Below are 23667 nucleotides of genomic sequence, written 5' to 3' on the forward strand. Positions count from 1 at the left end.
TCCCTTGGGCCTCCCAAGTTCCAGCCCCAACTGTTGTGATTATGAAGTTAATTTCCTGGTTTCCAACCAGGAGAATAGAAGCAGAGAAAGGTGGCTGACGGGAAGGGGTTTTTTGGTAGTCTTTGAGGATGGGGGAATTTTAAAATTGAAGATGTGTTCTCGTCCTCTAACTTGGCTTTTCAGCAAAATATGAAGCTGGAATACGACTACACTAGTTGTCTCGCATCTCTTCTGCGTTTGTGACATAGACCGGGTATGAATTTTGACAGCAGGTTTGTTTTGTATAACAGGTCACTGTAGAATTTGCAGACGATGTAAGACTGTCCTTCATATGTACAGAAGTGGATTGCAAAGTGGTCCATGAGTTTATCGGTGGCTACATCTTCCTGTCAACACGTGCTAAAGACCAGAATGAGAGTTTAGATGAAGAGATGTTCTACAAACTGACAAGTGGTTGGCTGTGAGTTTGCATACTGAAAGGAACTCAATGGCCATATGAATATTTATCTTTGAGAGCTGTTTTTTTTTTTTGTTTTGTTTTTTTTTTAAACATTGCTGCTTTAAAAAGTAAGCTTGAAATATCTTATGGGAAGTTTTGCATTACTAGATCAGTTAACAGTATAAAATATGTGCACTAATGAGCACTTCCATTAATATGCAATTATGACTATGTAGCAATTTCAGCCTATAGCCATCAAACACACCAACGTAATGGGGAATATCGGGAAACTGACTTTAAGCTAACTAAATTGTGAGAATTCTAAGCCATCTACTATAAAACTATCCAGGGCTAAGACTATATGAAGTCTATCATTAATGCATGTGGTTTTCCTATTGTTTGATTTTTTTTTTTTCTAATTTTGTAAATCAGACCTCATGTTTTAAAAGCCGCCTACCTTTTTAATAGTTTTTTTTTCACACTACATTAATCAAGACCACCACAGATGCCTGACTCATGGTGTGTGTGGCCTTGAAGGAAGAGACTTTGTTATAGCTTGTTTTTATCTATTTCTGTTTAACATTTTTTTGGTAAACGTTTATTTTTTTTTAATGTGTACACCATATAGTATTATATAATATTCACCAGCATAGTCACTTGTTCTTCTTGGGTATGCAACGTTTTCATTACAATATGAAGTAAAGGTCTATGAAGTATACTTTGTAACTAATGTAAAAACACAAATTTTATGAAACTGTACAGTTTTTTAACTAGTGTCACACACAGACTAGAACATTGCATAGATATAGTATATCGGCATTAAATATATTAAGCTTTCAATGACATGCATCACTTTATCACAGTAAACTGCAGTACGCTAAATTGTTATCCATGTGTAGTTTCTGATTTATAAACTAACTAGTTTTAATTGCACCACAAATGTCCTCAGTTCCTTGATGCAGAGAGTCAGGTTCAAGATATGGACTGTGTATGCAGAGTCAGCGCTAGTGATTGGAGTCCTGGCTTGCCTTGTTCAACGGAGCAACTTCTGGTGCATTACAGTATTTTATGGTTGAAAGACTGTGTATAAATGCATTTTATTTTAAATAAAAGCCAAACCTTTTATTTAACAAATTGATATCCTGTTTGGTTTTTTTTTTTATTTGAATGAAGGAAGATATTCGGTGTTAATATAATAGAATTTTCTTGATGGTTTGTGTTTCAGTGGAGGTGAAACGAGTCATTTTGTGACTTTTTTTCTTTGTTCTACTAAACTCTGTTGTTTTCATGTATTTTATAGTAATACTTTATAGCTGGAAATGTTAGTACCTGGTGGTGTTGACCCCCATGAGGAGACTTTTCCAGCAGTTTGTTGCAGTTGTCACATGACAGACCTGCTAACCAACAAACAAGTTTTACAGTGCTTGATCATGTTAATATTGCTTAAAACTGAGACTTAAAACCCACAGGTCACCAAGCAATATGTGAAGTGTGCACAGTAAACAGTAATGTTCATGTAAACATTTTATTATATTTCTGAATTTTTTCCTAACATGTAATCTTTTAAATGTCACAAATTATATCATATACTTTATGCTTGATTTGACTCACGGGGGTATATCGCCACTGATAACATCACATTAACTGCATAAACCTGTGTGAAATGTGTTCTTTTTGACTCTTCTGAATATAACTGTGCAAGGATACAAGAAACTCAAAGCAGCTACAAGAAACTTTTAGTAAAATGATGTATTATATTTCTGCCATTTACCTTTTATACTTTATAAAGTGCACACTTAAATGAGAATTAACCACTATGTGAAGGATTATAATAGGACTATAAACATAAGGTTTTAATTTTGAAAAGCATAGTGAAGCTTCAGGACAAAGGTAGTCCTCTGCATATTGGGCATGCCAGCTAAATATCCAATGACTTTTTAAGAAATTTAAGGACCCCACCCATCCCATTCATCCTGCTAAGAGGCAAAGGGAGAGCACAAAATTAAAGATTCCCAAAAACTGATTTCGTCCTTTTCTAAATAAAAAGAATGGATAGCATCATTGTGGGGAATACTCCCTGAAGGCAAAGATAATCTGTTACCTCCTCTCTTACAATGCACCTAAGGGTGTGATGCTTCCAGTGCTACAAACACACCTCTGAGAGCCAACAAGAACTAGCTTTGCTATTCTGAGGACTTGGCATGCCCAAGTGCCCGTTTCTGCAATCATGTGATGTGTCTTGCACACTTGGTAGAGGCTGACTAGTCATGTGCAGCTTTAAGAATTGCTGGATGTTTGTACAAGTAATCATGTAATGTGGCTGGTTCTTGTTTCTTCCAGAAGGGCAATTTCCTGCTGCCAGTGGCCAGGTATCAAAAATAAAAGTATCTCACTTTGACTTGTGATGTGAGATGCACACCAGGGCCAGATAACTGAAAGCTCTTTATGCTAGTATGCATGCATCTATAGGTAAATCCTAGAATACACAGAGAATGCCTACTTCTAAAATCATCATGTTTGTTTGCATTTTGTCGTAGTCACGTAAACATTTATTAGGCCAAATTACTCTTCAGCTGGGTCTTTGTAGTAGTCATGAGAAGCCCAGTAAAATAGGAACTTCATTGTGGACGGAGATCCAGAATTCATGACCTGGTTTGATTTAACAAAAATGAATACTCAAGTTCAGCTAAGCCACTTATGGTAGAATGTTATTGTATGTTTGTGCTAAGAAATTTAAAAAAGAATGGATAAAGGAATCCAAAAAGGAGGGAATGATGGGCAGAGTTGGAGAATGACGCTGTTGAGGTTTCAGTGTTGCCATCTATGCTTCAGCTGTTACTGTGTATGATTTGTGCAGAGTATCTGAAGTGGGCCTCCTGACTGCTAGCAGTTGAGAGCAGAGTATGGAGAGCACATTGTATCTGTTTGGGGCATGTCATAAGTTCTGTACAACTGTGTGCAAAGGTTTAGGTACCCCTGGTCAAATTGTATGTTTCAAGTCAATCTCTAACTGAACAGAAGCTAATGCAACATCTTTGTTTTAATGCAGAGCTATTTGTTGATTTTAACAGATTGAAAATAACAAAATAGTGAATATGACGTGCAGATGTTTGGCTACCCTTCCAGCTGCCTCATTGCTACTCTCTTCTTTTTGATAAAAGGCCCAAAACATTGATTTGCTCATTAGGCCTTCAGTGAATCAGGAGAAGACAGTTTTATAAATAGTCTGACTCTGATTGTGGGCTCCTCTAAAGCAGCTGTCTGAGCATTTGAAAATAAGATAATTCACCCTTACAATGTAGGGAAAGGCTGTAAACAGCTCTCTAAGCACTTCCAACTAGCAATTTGAGCTATCAAATTTTGTTTAAAATTTAAAAAAAAAAAGGAAGTTGCATGGCACTCTGATAGAACTATCCAAACAGTGTTCAGATCTGCAAAACAGAACCCACAGATCATTGCAAATAGCCTGCTGAAAAATGTAGATGCCAGTGGCGCAGTCCACAGGTGCACGGTACAATCTGCACGGGAGAGTTGTCAGGAGCGCTCTTCTATGGCCCTCATCACAAGAAACATAATTTAAAGTATGCAAAACACAACCTTGATAAGTCTGAATCTTTGGAACAAAATGCTTTGGACTGATGAAACTAAAACTGAACTATTCAACCACAGCCACACAAGATGCACTTGAAGAAAGGAAAACTTTGCCATCCATTAAGCTCGGAGGTGAATCTGATGCTTTGTAGGGAATTATTGTGTGGGTGTAAGGAAGAATGAAGACAACTAAATATCAATATATTCTAGATGCTAATATCTCACAATCAGTGAAGGAAATCAAGCTGAAAAAGGGGTTAGATATTTCAGCAAGACACAATCCACAACCAACCCTGAAAATTAACCCCTGTGGTGATAGCTCCTACATGCAGTGCAGGCAAGAAAACCTAAGAATTTCTCAGCAGGAAGATGGAGAAAAAATTCCCAAAGCATCTGATAAACATCTGGGGAGTATTTAAAGTGAACAGCACAGTCACTGCTGTTGCAAAACTGCCAACTATTCAAGATATTCTTCCTCTATGAAATCTGCATTGTTAGTGCTCTATCTTTCCTCAAACTCTGTAACAATTCACAGTATGGGATGGAAATGGTCACTATGAACGTCCTGCACCCTCCCCCCCCCACCCCAAATATATAGATAATATAGAATTCTGCTTTTCGTTATCTTTAGTTCATGATATCTCTTAACTCTTCTACCTCCTCATATCTCCCACTAGTAGACTTTGTCCTAGGCATCTCCTTAATGGTACTCTCGCTGTAATAAACCCGAGGTAGATGCACTTAATACCTTTGCCCTTTACCTAGTCACCGAACACTACACCAGCAAGCATTAGGCTCGCCGGTTAATCCAATTTGCTTATATACTGTTAAACCCAGTTCTTTTGTATCAGTTTGATTTCCCTGGTTTAATGTAAGACATCCTCATGTCATGGTTATTGTTGGAATGTAAACCGACGTGATCGGTAACTGTTACTTGAATATCGGTATATAAAAATGCTAAATAAATGATATAGAGCACTGTGTTAAAAAAAAAATCTGGTGTCTATTTGCCATCTCTGGCCTTCTCTGTTTGCCTGTTTTATATCTTCTGTAAGCAGCCAAATGTTGACTTTGTAAATGTTCAAGTTAAACATTTGGTTAACTTTTAAACTGGATAGTGGACAGTTTTTGAATATTTTATTTCTTCTCATGTGAGAATATAATTTTGCTTTAAAACACTTTTTGTAGAAGATATATTTATACAGCCCTGAAGTTTTCTTTAGTTGTAGTGGAAGATTTCTGCAAGTACCAAATCAGGCACAAGAAATAGCATTCTGTATCTTTTTATTTGATTCCTTGCTCTAACATCATGACCTCGAGTTACAAATTTTATGAAACTGTACAGTTTTTTAACTAGTGTCACACACAGACTAGAACATTGCATAGATATAGTACATCGGCATTAAATATATTAAGCTTTCAATGACGTGCATCACTTTATCACAGTAAACTGCAGTACGCTAAATTGTTATCCATGTGTAGTTTCTGATTTATAAACTAACTAGTTTTAATTGCACCACAAATGTCCTCAGTTCCTTGATGCAGAGAGTCAGGTTCAAGATATGGACTGTGTATGCAGAGTCAGCGCTAGTGATTGGAGTCCTGGCTTGCCTTGTTCAACGGAGCAACTTCTGGTGCATTACAGTATTTTATGGTGTACAGGCTGAATCACATTTTATAATGCCTCAATACATTAACAGATACTGTATGTAAATTTACATCACTTCCTTTCCCAGTCTATCTTCCTGAAAGAGGAAGTGTGCTAATACAAGTTTTGCATACTAACAATTGGATACGGACCACCAATAATCACACTATTGACAATACAATATGTACCCCTACACTGATGGGATTGGCTTGCCCTTTAATGTATTCCACATTACCCGATGATTGCTTGTTGCAGCAACCTTTGGCACACTCTAGTCTTCTAATATTACCTGATAATGTAACTGGTTTCATAATTCCATTCCCTGAAACTGAATGTATACAGGATGCCTGTATGATGTTACTTGGTTTACTTTTGGTTCTCGACAATATTATTTACCACCAATGGACATCGCTGATGCGCAATTGGGGGTAAAGTTGGACTTATCATTTTTTAAGACACCTTTGTTGGATTTGACTAAACTGCAAAAGGTATTGAATACCTCAGATTCGTTGAAACAGACCCTGAGACATGTGGACATTGCTGTAACTGGTGCCCTGCTTCGAGCGGACTTTGCCAAGGAACGCCTACTACATTTACAACAACAGTTGATAAAATACACCTCTCATTCTTGGTGGGATGTGTTTTTCGGACGTTCCTCTACTGCCACAATGACTCTGAATTGGATTTTTCATCCTATCCTTATTGTAATGTGTATATGCCTACTGTGTACATGTTATCTTACCTTTCGAGTGCATAAAATAGCACATCAAAGTAGATATACCACTACAGTGGCTTCGTATGCAGTGGTGCCTGCATTGGAGAATGATTAATCAAGGGTGGAGTGAGGGATAAACATGTTCTTGTTAAACAGGTTGTGCAGCTCAGCTTTCTGGCTCCCTGTCAGGAATACAGCGGTCTGATCAACCGCCTACATGCCAGGGACAGGATGAGTCCGACTGGGTAATAGCAACTGTTGATACATAACATGGGGGGGATAGTGATCAATCATTTCTCTCTCGCACGCACACTTGTTTACGGCACGGTATAAAAGAGCAGGACTTTCCAGTGTCCGGCGGGAGTAGGAGATATTGCCTCTATAGATGTCTAGAGTGCTGGACACTGAAAACCCCCTTCTCGCCTTTGCTGACCTGACGACTCCTTGATACAAGGCTGATGACATGAAGGGTGCTGGATGGCATATGCAATCATGTGCTATGTAAATAACTTTCTGTTATAAATGTAATAAATGTCATAGATATGTCATAGATATTGTGTCAGAGTACCTTACTCTCTCATTCCCAACATTCAGCAAATCATAGGTCAAGAGGAGGTGGAAGAAAGTTTTTTTCATTAATTTTAAGTAATTTCTGTATTCTGTAACACTAACAATGTAGCTAAGATAAAAATTACATTTTTTCCTGTGTGAATCGGATTCTCTCAAATCATAAGGTGGATAGTCCTGGTAACTCCATCTAGTTAAAGAACAGATAGCAGAGCAACAGCCGTGCTGTCTTCTTGCTTTGTGTACTAGCAAGCCTTGCTTTTGGGGGTTAGTGAGACCTTTGCATCTGCAGAGAATGCCATGTGTGTGGTGCTGCACTCTCTCCCCTGCAGTGCTCTCTTCTCCCACTGGTGCTTTCCTATTCATTCTCTTCCAGCCACTGCCAGAGCTTCTGCAGAAGCACAGAATGTAAGCTCCTGAAGCACATGGGATGCACATGCAACAGGGGCAGCCAACTCATCTACACCACCACTGTCTTGAACATCTGAGGAAGTATTGCAGGCTCCTGAGCTGCGGCTGCTGCTGCCACCGCCAAGCTGCAACAGGCATACAGGACTAAGGGAGCTACTGCCAAAGAAAGATTAGGGTGACAGGTATGGGAAGGAGGGGACTCTGGAAGGGAGGTGTTGGGCTGCTGGGACATGGGAGAGAGAGAATGTTGTCAGCCACAGTAGGAGGAGTTGAAAAGATGGCAAGTGCTGTGGGGGTGGGTGCCAATTTCTGTTTTCACACAGGGTATGGGTTAGTCTAGAGCCATCCCTGCCCACTGGTGCATGGAACACTCAAGGGAAGGGAGAGTGCGCTTGTTCCAGGATGATTTTGGTCCTTTTCCTTGAGACTGCCTTTAAGGGGGGGGGGGGGGTGACTTGTGCAGTGTCATAGGATGCTGCCGCTCCAGGAGTGTGAGTGGTGGTAGTTTTTTAAGAGATGTTGCAGACTCTTGTGCCATGGGAAGCAGAGCACTTGTTTATATTTGATTTATATTCTGCTCTTCAGAGCAAATTACATTCAGGTTTTGTAGGTATTTCTCTGTCCCTAGTGAGCTAACAATCTGTTTGTAGTTAAGGTAATGGAGGGCAGAAGTGCGATTTAAACCCTGCGTTCCCTCATTCACAGCCTCTAACCACTAGGTTACTCCATTTCTGCCTGTCATGCTGTAGAGGGTCCGGCCATGGCAAATGTCACTGCTGCGGACCCTGCAGGATCTTTCCCATGTTCTTGAGGTCCTAATTAATATGGAATGTGACTGTATTCTGTGATATGCACATGGGCCCAGAGAAAAATGTATGCACTGGAATAAATCCTGTCTGTCATGAGGCAAATATCCCCTAACAAAGCCTGAGGGAACACTTTTATATTTTAGCGTAAGTTTTGGGGGGGGGGAGGTGGAAAGCTTGAATAGCTCTGGATTTTCAACTGCTCAGGAATTGCACAAGTGAGGTCAGGGACTTGGACTGAAATCACCAGCTCATTTCACATCCTCCCTATCGTAACTATAAAGTGTCAGCTGATGTGCTTTTTTTTGCTTTAGCTAAGTTAATCTGAATTTTCAGTGAGTGGTGGGGTTGAAGAGCTTCAGCTCAACAGCATGCAACTGCTCATAATCATTTGGGCTTCCAGCTCAATCCACATCTACCCCAATAAGGCTGTGGTGCCATGAACCTTCCTGGCTCTTACTTTTCTCCCCCTTGTACTCTCTCCCCTTTTTTCTGTAATCCAGCCAGTACAGCCCTAGCTCTCCATAAGGGGGTATAGGCCCCATTAGGACTCAGTATGCATGCACTCATAGATGATGTTGTTTAATGTTTAGTTTTTATGACTTAAATCAGTGCACCTTTATAACAAAGGGAATAGGATAGGGAAGCTGTTTTTCACTTAGCATCTACCTTTAGCAGCGATTTGAGTGCTTAAGATTTGAGATAAGTCAGTTGGAAGAGCAGCTAGAGAGAGCTCGCACCCTGGACTTTGAGGGGAGCTTATTCTGTAGGGTGGAACCTAGAAGTAACAAAGTTCACTCTTATGTGATAGCTTCCTGCAGAGCGGGAAATCCCAGCTATGAACAGCATTGCTTCCACAGCAGTCCCAAACCATGCTGGTGGTAGGAGCAGACGCCAAGTCTGGCACTCAGATCCCAGTCCATTGGAACTGTCCCAGTCTGAGGCTCAATCACTTCATTCTAGTCTCAAAATGTTTGGAATGTTCCTTCTCCAAAAGGACATTGATTGATGGACCATGCAAGTTCCTGTTGTCTTGGACATTCAGTGCTCTAGGCTAGGAATCCCTTAGTAGCATCTCTAGTGCCAGGAAAAAGTAGAGTGACGTTCTGCTTGATTCAGAGCAATGGCTGACATTTCTCTTGCATGGAAAGTGTGAATAGCTGTTTTCACTGCTTTTGAATGCGAGCCTTTAACATGAATCACTGTGCATAGCAAATCTAAAAATATGAGATTTCTCCTATTGACTATAGTCTGCCGGAATTTTTTCTTATTTCTAAATGTGAGTGAATTTTCTCTGGGTGCACTTTTGAACTGTGCTGGACTCTTCCAGTGTGTAACCTCAGGGAGGGGAGTTAGGTTCTTGTGACTGCTTATTTCCATGAATGATCAGACCTGAGTAACAGGCATTGGAGCTGCAAGGCACTTGCAACGTGGATTGGCCACTGTCAAATAGGATGCTGGGCTGAATGGACCTTATTCTGACAGAGTATGACTTAAGCTCTTACTCCTTTTGTACAATTCTGTTTCATAAGATTTTGATGTTTTAAGTCCATTTTTGCATCCCCCCCCCCTTCCCTCCTCAAATTGCCTGGGTCAGAGGTCATTAAGTTCCCTCTGGCTTCTGACCAGGCAGTAGAAAGAGAGTTTTTCTCCAATCTCCCTAAGTCTGACTGACTTCCCCATCCAGCCAGAACTAAATGTAACAGAGGGAGTTCAGGATGCAGCTCTGTTTTAGTAGAGGAAATGTAGTGCAGTGCAGTTTTACGGTTGTGGGCTTTACTTTACATGTTAAAAAAAAAAAACACACCATACGCTCACTTGCTGTGTTTTCCTGTAAAACAAAGTTGATGTCAATTCAGCTTCTGCCCAGATAACCAGCTAATAAAATCCTGCTGTTACTGGTGTTTGTGGATGCACGTTCATGTGCTGCGAGCTGAGCTGTATGAAGCCATCTAAGTACCAATCTTGCTTTCTCAAAACTTCCCTGCTCTTGAAAACAGCCACTGATCTTTATTCCCATCGGGCCGATACAGTAAATCCCGCTCTCCCAACACGCACCCAGGCCACTATCCTGGGTGCGCAAACAAGTATTTAATGAGCGCCCACAGTGAAAAGAGGCGCTAGGGACACTAACGCATCCCTAGCACCTCTCTTTTGACAGGAGCGGCGGCTGTCAGCGGGTTTGACAGCTGACGCTCAATTTTTCCGGCGTCTGTTCTCGAGCCCGCTGACAGCCACGGGTTCGGAAAACGGACACCGGCAAAATTGAGCCTCCGTCTTCCAACCCACGGGCACATTTTAATTTTTTTTTTTTTAATTTTTGGGGCCTCCGACTTAATATCGCTTTGATATTAAGTCGGAGGGTGCACAGAAAAGCAGTTTTTACTGTACACTTTCCCAGTGCCGGCAGAAATTAATGCCAGTCTTTGGGTAGGCACTAATTTCTGAAAGTAAAATGTGCAGCTTGACTGCACATTTTGCTTTCTGTATTGCACGGGAATAAATAATAGCGCCCGCCACATGCATTTGCATGTGGCGGGCGCTATTAGGTTTTGGGGGGTTGGCTGCGCTTTTTCAACGTGCTATTACCCCTTACTGTATAAGGGATAAAAATAGCGTGTCAAACGCACGGCCAAACACGGGCTAACAGTGCGCTCCACCGGAGCGCACTGTTAGCCTGTGTTTGGCCGTTAGATTAGGCATCTAATCAGAATCTAGAGAGTGAAGGAACATATTTTAGTTTAGGATTTCATGTGCCTGGTGAGCGTGGGAGGCTGTCTACATATCTACGTAATATAATGTATTAATTGTACAGCCTCCTCTTGGGACCTTGCAGAGTCTGATGACCCTGAGAGCTGTAGCAGCAGCTAAACTTCTCATAGGGATGTCTTGCTGACCAGGTCTCAAGAGAAGAGTCAAAATGGACCACAGTTCAGTTCCCCCATCATTGGGGTCTGTACTTAACAGCCTGGTAACCTGTTCTTGTAAAACTTAACTTACTCATAAACTTCAACCCAGAAATGAAGGGGAAAAACTTCAGGCAGAGCTATAGCTGAGGGAGGGATGCTAGGCAACAGTGCCTGTTCTAGTATCATTACAGCTTAACTCATGATAGATTATGATGATTTGTACAGGTTAGCAAGAACTGTCTTTGCGTCCTGGTCTTCTGATTGGTAATATGGTAGTAATCTGTGGCTTTAGCTTTTGACTGAACTCAAGGCTATGGGGTAGATTTTAAAAAATTGCGCGATCGCGTACTTTTGTTCGCGCACCAGGCGCGAACAAAAGTATGCTGGATTTTATAAGATATGCGCGAAGCCTATAAAATCCACGGTCGGCGCGCGCAAGGGGGTGCACATTTGTGCAACCTGCGCGTGCCGAGCCAGCGCGTGCTGCCTGTTCCCTCAGAGGCCGCTCCGATTTCGGAGCGGCCTCTGAGGGAACTTTCCTTCGCCCTCCCCCCACCCCCCCCGGCCCTATCTAAACTCCCCCTTACCTTTGTTGGCAGATTTACACCTGCTAAAAACAGATGCAAATCTGCGCGTGCCAGTGGGCTGCTGGCGCGCCGTCACCCGACCCGGGGGCTGGTCTGGAGGCCTCGACCACACCCCTGGGCTGGCACCACGCCCCCGGGCCCGCCCCCGAAAGGCTGTGTCATTTCGGGAACGCCCCTGACACGCCCCCTCCCTGCCCCTTTTACAAAGCCCCGGGACTTATGCGCGTCCCGGGGCTCTGCGCGCACCGGCGGCCTATGCAAAATAGGCGCGCCGGCGCACGTAAATCCGGCCAGATTTACACGCGCAGGGCATTTAAAATCTGCCCCTTTATGTGCAGCAGCAGCCGCTCATCTCTTCAGCTATCTAATTTTTCTTATCACTATATCTTGCGTTAGCTTTCTAGATGTCTCTTTCTGAAAGTCAGCAGCCTGTATGCTAATTAGGATTATCTTGGAGCATCCAAAAAATGGGGAAAGCAATTTTCAAAGCCATTTCTATAAGTAAACTAGCATTTTGTTCTTGTAAATAAGCTTTCTGAAAATTACCCCAATCTCTGTGGGTGTTGGATGCATCAATGCATCTACTCCTACCTGCCTAATGTTCAAATATGTTAGCAAGCCAGGGGCCTAACCTCCATTCACACAAGGCACCTGGGAGACCGTAATCTAGCTGCTCTTGCACTTCATAAAACACAACAATAATAAACCCTTGATCCCCTCTCTACATTTATACTCAGGCCGATGCAATGTCAGCATGCGAAAAACAGCGCTCGCTTTCCTAATCTGCGCCCATCCACCGTGCTCGCAATGTATTAGGCAAATGAGCAGCTGCAGCATTGGGCACCCAGGAGAAGTGACTGTGCGTGGGTTAGGAAAACGGACGCTTGTTAATTTTGAGCGTGTTTTCCTAATCTGTCCTTACTCTGTTTTTTTTGGTTCCTCCGACTTAATATCGCCACAATATTAAGTCAGAGGAACTACTGAAAAGCAGTATTTTTTGCTTTTCTGTTAACTTTAGGGGCTCCTTAAGACTTAATGCCTGCTCCGGGTTAAGTGGGTAATAGGGGATGAGTGCTATTACCTACGTTTTGGATGCGCTAATCCCCCTTATTGCATAAGGGTTTATGGACGCATGTCCAAAACATGCGTTCAACTGTGGTTAAGCAGTGTCCTAGGCTGAGTGCATGATATTGCATGAGCCTGACTAGCTGGAGCCCCCTAACTAATCCTAAATAGCTCCCAAAGGTTTCAGAAGCAATTCAAGGATTATCAAGAAAGAGTCTGCAAGCAAAGGCATTCAACTCTAGGAGACCTAACAGAACACACACCCCTGTCCCCCATAACCTTTTAAAATTGGGATTCACAATACCCTTGGCTCTTTTACAATAGTTTAGTTATGACATGCTTGAACTCGATGTGGGGGAAATGACTATGAAACATCTAGGAATAGGTCCACCTGCAGCTGATACCTTCTGCTTTTATTAAACAAATTGCCACTCCCATTGCTTTCAGGATGATAAGGGGAAATAAACATTTCAGAAAACTGACATTAGCTGTGGTAATGGGATATCATCCCAATTATGATGCAGAGAGTTCAGAGGTTTCTGATCTGATCTGTGCTTATTAGAAGCATCCCAAACACCATCCCCCTCGCTTTATACAGCAGTGATTAGGAAGCTTTAATTCCTGGTTTAAATGAATATTATCAGGTTTGCAAAATTTAGACCATGAAAATTTTTCATGTCTGATTTTAGAATCAGACATGAAAAAAAAAAAAAGCAAAATGGGAGGTAGGCCAGAGAAAAGCTACTAATCGGGTGTAGGTTCTACATCAAATATCCTATGAAATGAGACTTAAGGAGCTAAACAGCAGAGAGAAGGAGGGGGAAGGATGTGAGTGATATTAAAGTACCTGAAATGTATGAAGAGGACACAAACAGTGATGCTCAACCAGTGTGTCTCAAACTTCCTGGTCTTCCCTCCCTCTCATCCACCCCGGCTGGATGCAGACAATTCTGTGACAATCATTGCTGCCTTTCCTGCCCTGGCTATCAGCACATTCAAGCCTGGAGGGGAATGCCAGCAGTGTTTGTGGAGGCCGCCAACAGCAACATAGCCTTTTCTTCTGCCTGCCGCGGCAGCCTGGAAGAAGAAGTGATGCTCAGCAGTGTGTCCAGGAAGAAGAAAGGGCCGTGCTGCTGTTGCCCCCATTGTAGAGATCAAGTTCCCCAAGGATCTCTCCAACTCCCACAATTGCAGGAGTGCTTCCTCCTCCATTCTGAGGCAGACCTTCACCGCTCCACCCCTGGGCAGCTGCTTGCCAAATTTCCCCAATAGCCATGAGGCATGAAGTCCCCATGGCTGCTTCTCAGCTGACTGCCCCTCTGCTCTGCACCGCCAGGGGCGGTTCTATCATGAGACAGGGTGAGGTGGCAGCCTCAGGTGGCAGAATTTTGGGCAGGGGGTGTGCCATCTCATCCCTCGCCTCAGGCAGCAGATTGCCTTGGGGAAGATCCTAGCTCTGCTCTGAGCCATGACATTGTTGGAGGGTCAGGTAGGGGGTTCTTGTGCATGCAGAACATGTTTACCTTTAGCCCTGTGACAGCTGTGTGTTCAGTGTGTCATGCATGTGAGAACCATCGGTCAGCTGTGTCCCAATGAAGAAAAGGTTGAGAACCACTGCTCTAGAGAACAGCGTGGTGCCCAGCGTGGCAGTTGAGGGAGAAAGCAGTTGCATGCTGTAGTTACTTTCTATGGCCGCTCAGGTACCAGCTCCGGTCACTCACAAGCAAGAGTGAGACATAGAAACATAACAGAAACATAGAAATGACAGCAGAAAAAGACCAAATGGCCCATCCAGTCTGCCCAGCAAGCTCCCACACTTATTTTCCCATACTTATCTATTTCACCGATCACCAAGTTCAGGGCCTTTGTTGGTAATTGTTTGATTCAAATTTCCTGCCACCCCCTGCCGTTGACGCAGAAAGTATTGTTGGAGTTGCATCAAAGGTGAATCGTAAGGCTTAATGGTTAAGGGTAGTAACTGCTGCATCAAGCAAGTTACCCCAATGCTTGTTTACCCAGACTGCACAGATCAATGCCTTGTTGGATGTTGTCTGAATGTAAATCCTCTTTTCCACATTTCCTCTTGCTGTTGAAGCAGAGAGCGAGTTGTATTAACCGTGTGAAGGCTTATTGAGTAAGGGTAGTAATCAGCTAATCACCAGGTTTTAGCCACCATTCCAGCAAGCCACCCCCATGGCTCTTCTCTTCATACCCATCTTCTAGCCTCTATGGATACACAGTGTTTATCTCATGCCCCTTTGAAATGCTTAAGTTTTAGTCTTCACCACTTCCTCCAGAAGGGCATTCCAGGCATCCACCACCCTCTCCATGAAGAAATACTTCCTGACATTGGTTCTAAGTCTTCCTCCCTGGAGTTTCAAATTGTGACCCCTAGTTCTACTGATTTTGTTTTGCCCTGTTGTTGACCATGGATCATTAAAACCTTTCAAGTATCTGAAAATCTGTATCATTTCACCCCTGCTCCTCCTCTCCTCCAGGGTGTACATATTTAGGTTGTTCAATCTCTCCTCATAAGTCATTTATGAAGACCAACCACCTTTTTGGTCGACCTTCTCTGGACCCCCTCCATCCTGTATCTGTCCCGTTGGAGATACACTCTCCAGAACTGAACACAGTACTCCAGGTGAGGCCTCACCAAGGCCCTGTACAAGGGGATCATCACTTCCTTTTCCTTACTAGATAATCATCTCTCTATGCAGCCCAGCATTCTTCTAGCTTTAGCTATCGCCTTGTCACATTGTTTTGCTGACTTCAGATAGTTAAGACACTATCACTCCAAGGTCTCTCTCCTGCTCCGTGCACATCAGCCCTTCACTCCCCAACAAATACAGTTCTTTCGGATTTCCACACCCCATATGCATGACTCTGCACTTGGCATTGAATCTCAGCTGCCATATCTTTGACCACTCTTCCAGCTTCCTTAAATCCTGTCTCATTTTCTCCACTCCTTCCAGTGTGTCCACTCTGTTGCAGATCTTAGCATCAACTGCAAAAAGACAAACCTTACCTTCTATCCCGGCCGCAATGTCGCTCACAAAGATATTGAACAGGACCAGTCCCTACACCGATGCTTGCAGCACTCAGCTTAATACTGCTCTCTCTTCAGAGTAAGGTCCATTTACCATCACACATTGTCTTCTGTCCATCAACCAGTTTGCAATCCAGGCCACCACCTTGGCACTCACTCCTAAGCTTCTCATTTTATTCACAAGCCTCCTGTGTGGGACCATTTCAAAAGCTTTGCTGAAATCCAAGTAGATGACATCGAGCGCTCTTCCTCAATCCAATTCCTTAGTCACCCAATCAAAAAAGTCGATCAGATTTGTCTGACAGGGTCTTCCCCTGGTGAAGCCATGCTGCTTCTGGTCCAGCAATTCTTCTGTCTCTAGATAGTTCACTGTTCTTTCTTTCATTCTCTTTTGTCCTAAATCTCTGGACCAAAATGTTCGGGTAGCAGCTTCCCCACCCCCCCGGCCCCTGCCTCCTCCTCCCCAGGAATTCCCACTGCTGATGCTGTTTGTGGATTGTTGGACTACAACCATGCTCCACCTCTTCATTACTGCTGGCAACAGCTGCTTGGACAGTCTGAGCAAACTACTCTTAATAAAACAAACAAACTGCAGTTGCTGACTATGCAGCCATGATGGCTGCTGCAAGCAGCAGGCCCCCTTAAAGGGGTAGCATCTACCCCCACTACCATGAGGCTATCCCATCCTCTGGAAAGAGGAGACCTGACATTTTTTCCTCTCCATTCTGGATGCAAGAAACAGAGCTCCTGTATCATAATTCTTATCTGCTGCTTCCTGGGCTGACACCTACTCCTGAGCAGAGAGAAGGGAAGGAAAGAGGAGGGACAGCGGAAAATAGGTGAAAGTGGGAGTGAGTCAAAGAAAGAGGAAAGGAGGAGGGAGCAGAAGGGAGAGAGCTCAGTAGAAAGGGGAAACAAGAAGAAACTAATAGGAAAATGAAGAGGGAGTAAAGGAGGGGAGTGAGAGAAGCAGAGGTATTTAGGAAGATGGAAGAAAAGTGTGGAAGACAGGAAGGAGAGAAGCAAAGAGTGAAGGGGGAGATGGAGGCCTGGCAGATGAGACTTCTGCGGCAGAGGAGGAAATAGCTTCTACAATGGAGACTGAAGCTCTGCAGCAGTGGTTGGGGGATGAGGACAGAGGTGAAGCACCACGTAGATGGGGAGGGGGTGAGGGCAATGAACTTACTCTCCCATCCATTATAATTTCAAAGCAACCCACTGGAGAAAATAATTGGGAATCGCTTCTCTTTAGCCAGGTTTTGCTGTGCCTGGGCTAACCACCAGCGAGGGGATGGGAGCTGACCCCTTGTCTTCCTTTTCCCCCCCCCCCCCCCCCCCCCCCCCCCCCCAAGCATTCTGTGGAACCTTCAGCTGTCCGAGGTGATCGGTCCATGCTACATTTTTTATATAAGATACAATATCTATAGTGGTAATGTTTGGAAACATAGCAACTCATCCGTCTCATTTTTACATGTTGGTACTTGAGGATTAAGCTAGTGAGGTTAGCAATACTAAATGGGCTGGGCCACCTTGCTGCCTCTCGGCCCAGGAAAGTGCATCTGGGCTTCCAAGCCCCCTGCCCCACTCAGAACACTGGCCTAGAGAGCGGTCATGATCCATGCAGCAGCTTCTCCCCTACAGCACATGCTACCCTGGCCTCTACCTCCATACAGGCTTCTTGTTGAGCAAGGAAACCCATGCAGCACTGTGCTTCTTCCCTGCAGCTGTCTCTTCCTGTACTGGCTTTGATTGGAAGTTGGGGCCCACCATACTATAGCTAATACACTACAAATTTCAGCTTGAAGGCAGGTGAGGGGAGTTACAGCTAAGAAGCACTGCTCTCAGGCTCCTGTGCACCTGCTGTAGGGTAGAGGTTCGGGGAAGGATCCCCCAACAGGTGCTGACCAAGAATCGTTGCCCTGCTTTAGCAGCCTGACAGTTTTTTTTTTAGGCCATAAGAACATAAGAACATAAGAAAATGCCATACTGGGTCAGACCAAGGGTCCATCAAGCCCAGCATCCTGTTTCCAACAGTGGCCAATCCAGGCCATAAGAACCTGGCAAGTACCCAAAAACTAAGTCTATTCCATGTAACCATTGCTAATGGCAGTGGCTATTCTCTAAGTGAACCTAATAGCAGGTAATGGACTTCTCCTCCAAGAACTTATCCAATCCTTTTTTAAACACAGCTATACTACCTGCACGAACCACATTCTCTGGCAACAAATTCCAGAGTTTAATTGTGCGTTGAGTAAAAAAGAACTTTCTCCGATTAGTTTTAAATGTGCCCCATGCTAACTTCATGGAGTGTCCCCTAGTCCTTCTACTATCTGAAAGAGTAAATAACCGATTCACATCTACCCGTTCTAGACCTCTCATGATTTTAAACACCTCTATCATATCCCCCCTCAGTCGTCTCTTCTCCAAGCTGAAAAGTCCTAATCTCTTTAGTCTTTCCTCATAGGGGAGTTGTTCCATTCCCCTTATCATTTTGGTAGCCCTTCTCTGTACCTTCTCCATCGCAATTATATCTTTTTTGAGATGCGGCGACCAGAATTGTACACAGTATTCAAGGTGCGGTCTCACCATGGAGCGATACAGAGGCATTATGACATTTTCCGTTTTATTCATCATTCCTTTTCTAATAATTCCCAACATTCTGTTTGCTTTTTTGACTGCCGCAGCACACTGAACCGACGATTTCAATGTGTTATCCACTATGACACCTAGATCTCTTTCTTGGGTTGTAGCACCTAATATGGAACCCAACATCGTGTAATTATAGCATGGGTTATTTTTCCCTATATGCATCACCTTGCACTTTTCCACATTAAATTTCATCTGCCATTTGGATGCCCAATTTTCCAGTCTCACAAGGTCTTCCTGCAATTTATCACAATCTGCTTGTGATTTAACTACTCTGCACAATTTTGTGTCATCTGCAAATTTGATTATCTCACTCGTCGTATTTCTTTCCAGATCATTTATAAATATATTGAACAGTAAGGGTCCCAATACAGATCCCTGAGGCACTCCACTGTCCACTCCCTTCCACTGAGAAAATTGCCCATTTAATCCTACTCTCTGTTTCCTGTCTTTTAGCCAGTTTGCAATCCACGAAAGGACATCGCCACCTATCCCATGACTTTTTACTTTTCCTAGAAGCCTCTCATGAGGAACTTTGTCAAACGCCTTCTGAAAATCCAAGTATACTATATCTACCGGTTCACCTTTATCCACATGTTTATTAACTCCTTCAAAAAAGTGAAGCAGATTTGTGAGGCAAGACTTGCCCTGGGTAAAGCCATGCTGACTTTGTTCCATTAAACCATGTCTTTCTATATGTTCTGTGATTTTGATGTTTAGAACACTTTCCACTATTTTTCCTGGCACTGAAGTCAGGCTAACCGGTCTGTAGTTTCCCGGATCGCCCCTGGAGCCCTTTTTAAATATTGGGGTTACATTTGCTATCCTCCAGTCTTCAGGTACAATGGATGATTTTAATGATAAGTTACAAATTTTTACTAATAGGTCTGAAATTTCATTTTTTAGTTCCTTCAGAACTCTGGGGTGTATACCATCCGGTCCAGGTGATTTACTACTCTTCAGTTTGTCAATCAGGCCTACCACATCTTCTAGGTTCACCGTGATTTGATTCAGTCCATCTGAATCATTACCCATGAAAACCTTCTCCATTACGGGTACCTCCCCAACATCCTCTTCAGTAAACACCGAAGCAAAGAAATCATTTAATCTTTCCGCGATGGCCTTATCTTCTCTAAGTGCCCCTTTAACCCCTCGATCATCTAAAGGTCCAACTGACTCCCTCACAGGCTTTCTGCTTCGGATATATTTAAAAAAGTTTTTACTGTGAGTTTTTGCCTCTACAGCCAACTTCTTTTCAAATTCTCTCTTAGCCTGTCTTATCAATGTCTTACATTTAACTTGCCAATGTTTATGCTTTATCCTATTTTCTTCTGTTGGATCCTTCTTCCAATTTTTGAATGAAGATCTTTTGGCTAAAATAGCTTCTTTCACCTCCCCTTTTAACCATGCCGGTAATCGTTTTGCCTTCTTTCCACCTTTCTTAATGTGTGGAATACATCTGGACTGTGCTTCTAGAATGGTATTTTTTAACAATGACCACGCCTCTTGGACATTTTTTACTTTTGTAGCTGCTCCTTTCAGTTTTTTTCTAACAATTTTTCTCATTTTATCAAAGTTTCCCTTTTGAAAGTTTAGCACGAGAGCTTTGGATTTGCACACTGTTCCTTTTCCAGTCATTAAATCAAATCTGATCATATTATGATCACTATTGCCAAGCGGCCCCACCACCGTTACCTCTCTCACCAAGTCCTGTGCTCCACTGAGAATTAGATCTAAAATTGCTCCCTCTCTTGTCGGTTCCTGAACCATTTGCTCCATAAAGCTATCATTTATTCCATCCAGGAACGTTATCTCTCTAGCGTGACCCGATGATACATTTACCCAGTCTATATTGGGGTAATTGAAGTCTCCCATTATTACTGCACTACCAATTTGGTTGGCTTCCCTAATTTCTCTTAGCATTTCACTGTCCATCTCACCATCTTGACCAGGTGGACGGTAGTATACCCCTATCACTGTAGTCTTCCCTGATACACAAGGGATTTCTACCCATAAAGATTCAATTTTGTATTTAGTCTCATGCAGGATGTTTATCCTGTTGGACTCTATGCCATCCCGGACATAAAGCGCCACACCTCCTCCCGACTGCTCCTCTCTGTCATTGCGATATAATTTGTACCCCGGTATAGCACTGTCCCATTGGTTATCCTCTTTCCACCATGTCTCTGAGATGCCAATTAAGTCTATGTCATCATTTACTGCTATACATTCTAATTCTCCCATCTTACTTCTTAGACTTCTGGCATTAGCATACAAACATTTCAAAGTTTGTTTTTTGATTGTATTTTTATTCTGCTTTTTAATTGATAGGGATAAGTTAGAATTTTTTAGCTCAGGTGAGTTTTTAGTTACAGGCATTTGGACTACTTTTCTAATTATTGGAACCTCACTGTCGGGATGCCCTAATTCTAGTGCATCATTAGTATCCTTTAAAGATACATCTCTCCGAACCATGCGCTGCTGAGCGACTGTCGGCTTTCCCCTTTGTTCTAGTTTAAAAGCTGCTCTATCTCCTTTTTAAGGGTTAGCGCCAGCAGTCTGGTTCCATCCTGGTTAAGGTGGAGCCCATCCCTTCGGAAGAGACTCCCCCTTCCCCAAAAGGTTCCCCAGTTCCTAACAAAACTGAATCCCTCTTCCTTGCACCATCGTCTCATCCACGCATTGAGACTCCGGAGCTCTGCCTGCCTCTGGTGACCTGCGCGTGGAACAGGGAGCATTTCAGAGAATGCTACCCTGGAGGTTCTGGATTTAATCTTTCTACCTAAGAGCCTAAATTTGGCTTCCAGAACCTCCCTCCCACATTTTCCTATGTCGTTGGTGCCCACGTGTACCACGACAGCCGGCTCCTCCCCAGCACTGTCTAAAATCCTATCTAGGTGACGCGTGAGGTCCGCCACCTTCGCACCAGGTAGGCATGTTACCAGGCGATCCTCACGCCCACCAGCCACCCAGCTATCTACATTCCTAATAATCGAATCACCAACTATGACGGCCGACCTAACCCTTCCCTCCTGGGCAGTAGGCCTTGGGGAGATATCCTCAGTGCGAAAGGACAATGCATCACCTAGAGAGCAGGTCCTTGCTACAGGATCCTTTCCTGCTACATCTGGTTGGTGCTCTCCCATTATGAGACCTTCTTCCTCCAAGGCAGCACCAGGGCTGCCAGTCTGAAGTTGGGACTGGACTACTATGTCCCTGAAGGTCTCATCTATATACCTCTCTGTCTCCCTCAGCTCCTCCAGGTCTGCCACTCTAGCCTCCAGAGATCGGACTCGTTCTCTGAGAGCCAGGAGCTCTTTGCATCGCGTGCACATGTACAACTTCTCACCGGTGGGTAAAAAATCATACATGTGACACTCGATGCAAAAGACTGGGAAGCCCCCCTCTTGCTGCTGGACTGCTGCCTTCATCTCAATTTTGATCAGTTCCTAGTTAAGTTTTAGGTTGCTATGGGATTAGGAATGTGTCTAAGTTCCTTTAAATGTATTAGTGAATTCACTATATGTCTGGTAGTGGCCTACTGGGGTCTGATCGAATTCTCAATAAAGTTTTTGTTGATGGGGTTTTTTTTTTTTTTTTGGGGTTTTTTTTTGTGCAAGTGGCACCTGCCTATAAATTAAGGGATGAGCTTGGGGTGGGTGGGCGAGGGGTGGGAGGGTTGGGAATTACAAACAGTCTAACTTTAGTTAGTCAGCCTGAGTGACTCACAGCTCCCTTGATTAACAAATGTTGTTCCCTATTCAAACCTAATCACACTACCTCAACACCTTTCCAAGGTGAGTAACTGAGCTGAAATATTCAACTTTTTTACTTTGGTATATACTGCTCCTAGCTTATTTCTAGCTTCTGGCTACTTTTTTGTTGGGTTTTTTTTTTTTTTTTTTTTGTGGATTTTTTTGTTTTTCAATACAATGCACTCAGTTATTTATTAAATAAAACACTTAGCTCTTTAAAAGTCTGGAGGACACTTTAATAGTCAGGCAGACTTTTTAAAAAATAAACACACTACCTACTGCTACCTTATTGACTGACTATTTAAAAATGCAAACAGTCTAACTTGTTTTATTTACTGACTGACTATTAAAGGCACAAACACACAAACACACTAAATAATATTCCCAAATAGTTAACTTTGCCCCAATACTTTTAAAAAAGTCAATGTCAATGTCCCAAGCAAAAACTTACTGATTCCTTTCAGCCACCAGCAAGGTGATCCTCTCCTCTCAGTGTTTCCACTGGAATGTGGGTTACTGAGCTCTTTCCTTCTAATTTATAATGTGCTTCTAAAGTAAATTAGTGCAAAATAATCCCTTAGGAGATGTACACGTCAGTTAGATTTCCTGAGTGACCTTTCAGTTAGATTTCCTGCGTGACCTTTCAGTTAGATTTCCTGAGTGACTCACTGCTGTGCTGAGTTTTATTGAGGTCTTCACCCCCTGCTCTAAAGGCACATATAAGTAAAAGATCTGTTTCCCCACTGAAGAGAGAAAGCATCCAATGCTAGCCTGGCCCCATCTACTAGAACACTGTCAACATCCTGGCTGTAGCATGGACTGGCTCCTTCAGCAACGCAGGCTACTGCTATTACAAATCACTTTCCAAACAGACCACACAATAAGTATGCAGCAGCCTCGGGGTTAGAGCAGTGGGCTGAGAGGCAGAATAGCCCATAGCCATGCAGGGTGACCTTGGGCAAGCCCCGTCACCCTCCATTGCCTCAGGTACAAACTTAGCTTATGAGCCCTCCAGGGGCAGGGCAAACAAGTACATTCTGCTCCATGAACTCACATTGAGCTATCAATAAGAAGGCACAAGTCAAGATACTAAAATAATCAAATACTGCAGGCAAACTAATGGAGGGGAGAGCTGTGCAGATGTTTACTGAGGGGATGGAAAGCTATAGAAACATTGGCTTGCAGCAGGAGCATTCTCTGCACCTTTACTTAAACAGAGTACATGAAAGGTTGAAGAATCAGGCAGAGCTGCTTAGCTGTAACAGGTGTTTTCCAAGGACAGCAAGTGAGCATTCCTCCCACATGGATGTTAGCCAATGGAGCCCAGCATGGAAAACCTATGGCAAAGTTTCTAAATCTCTGACTGAACCTCAGTGCGCATGCCCACACCTGTATTCTACCAAGCAGCCACACAGACCATGGAGTGGAGACCCAACTGCACAGGTTGGTGGGCAGGTCTAGTAAGGACTGATATCCTGC

The 23667-nt window shown here is 43.3% G+C and overlaps 1 protein-coding gene across 7 annotated transcripts in view; it reads left to right on the forward strand.

Annotated features, from left to right (window-relative positions):
• Positions 1-1577, forward strand: part of FERMT2 (fermitin family member 2) — a 242672-nt gene extending 241095 nt beyond the window's left edge. For 4 of the 7 annotated variants that reach the window (XM_029598304.1, XM_029598302.1, XM_029598305.1 and 1 more), the window contains 2 exons: positions 291-460; positions 1389-1577. In XM_029598304.1, the coding sequence (XP_029454164.1) occupies positions 291-460; positions 1389-1515 (297 nt within the window). In that variant the 3' untranslated portion in view covers positions 1516-1577. Of the gene's footprint in view, positions 1-290 lie in introns of all 7 variants that reach the window. The other 3 variants (XM_029598306.1, XM_029598308.1, XM_029598307.1) reach the window with 1 other exon arrangement.
• Positions 1578-23667: the final 22090 nt, after the last annotated feature.

This window comes from Rhinatrema bivittatum, chromosome 4 (assembly GCF_901001135.1).
Source record: "Rhinatrema bivittatum chromosome 4, aRhiBiv1.1, whole genome shotgun sequence".
Taxonomy (NCBI): domain Eukaryota; kingdom Metazoa; phylum Chordata; class Amphibia; order Gymnophiona; family Rhinatrematidae; genus Rhinatrema; species Rhinatrema bivittatum.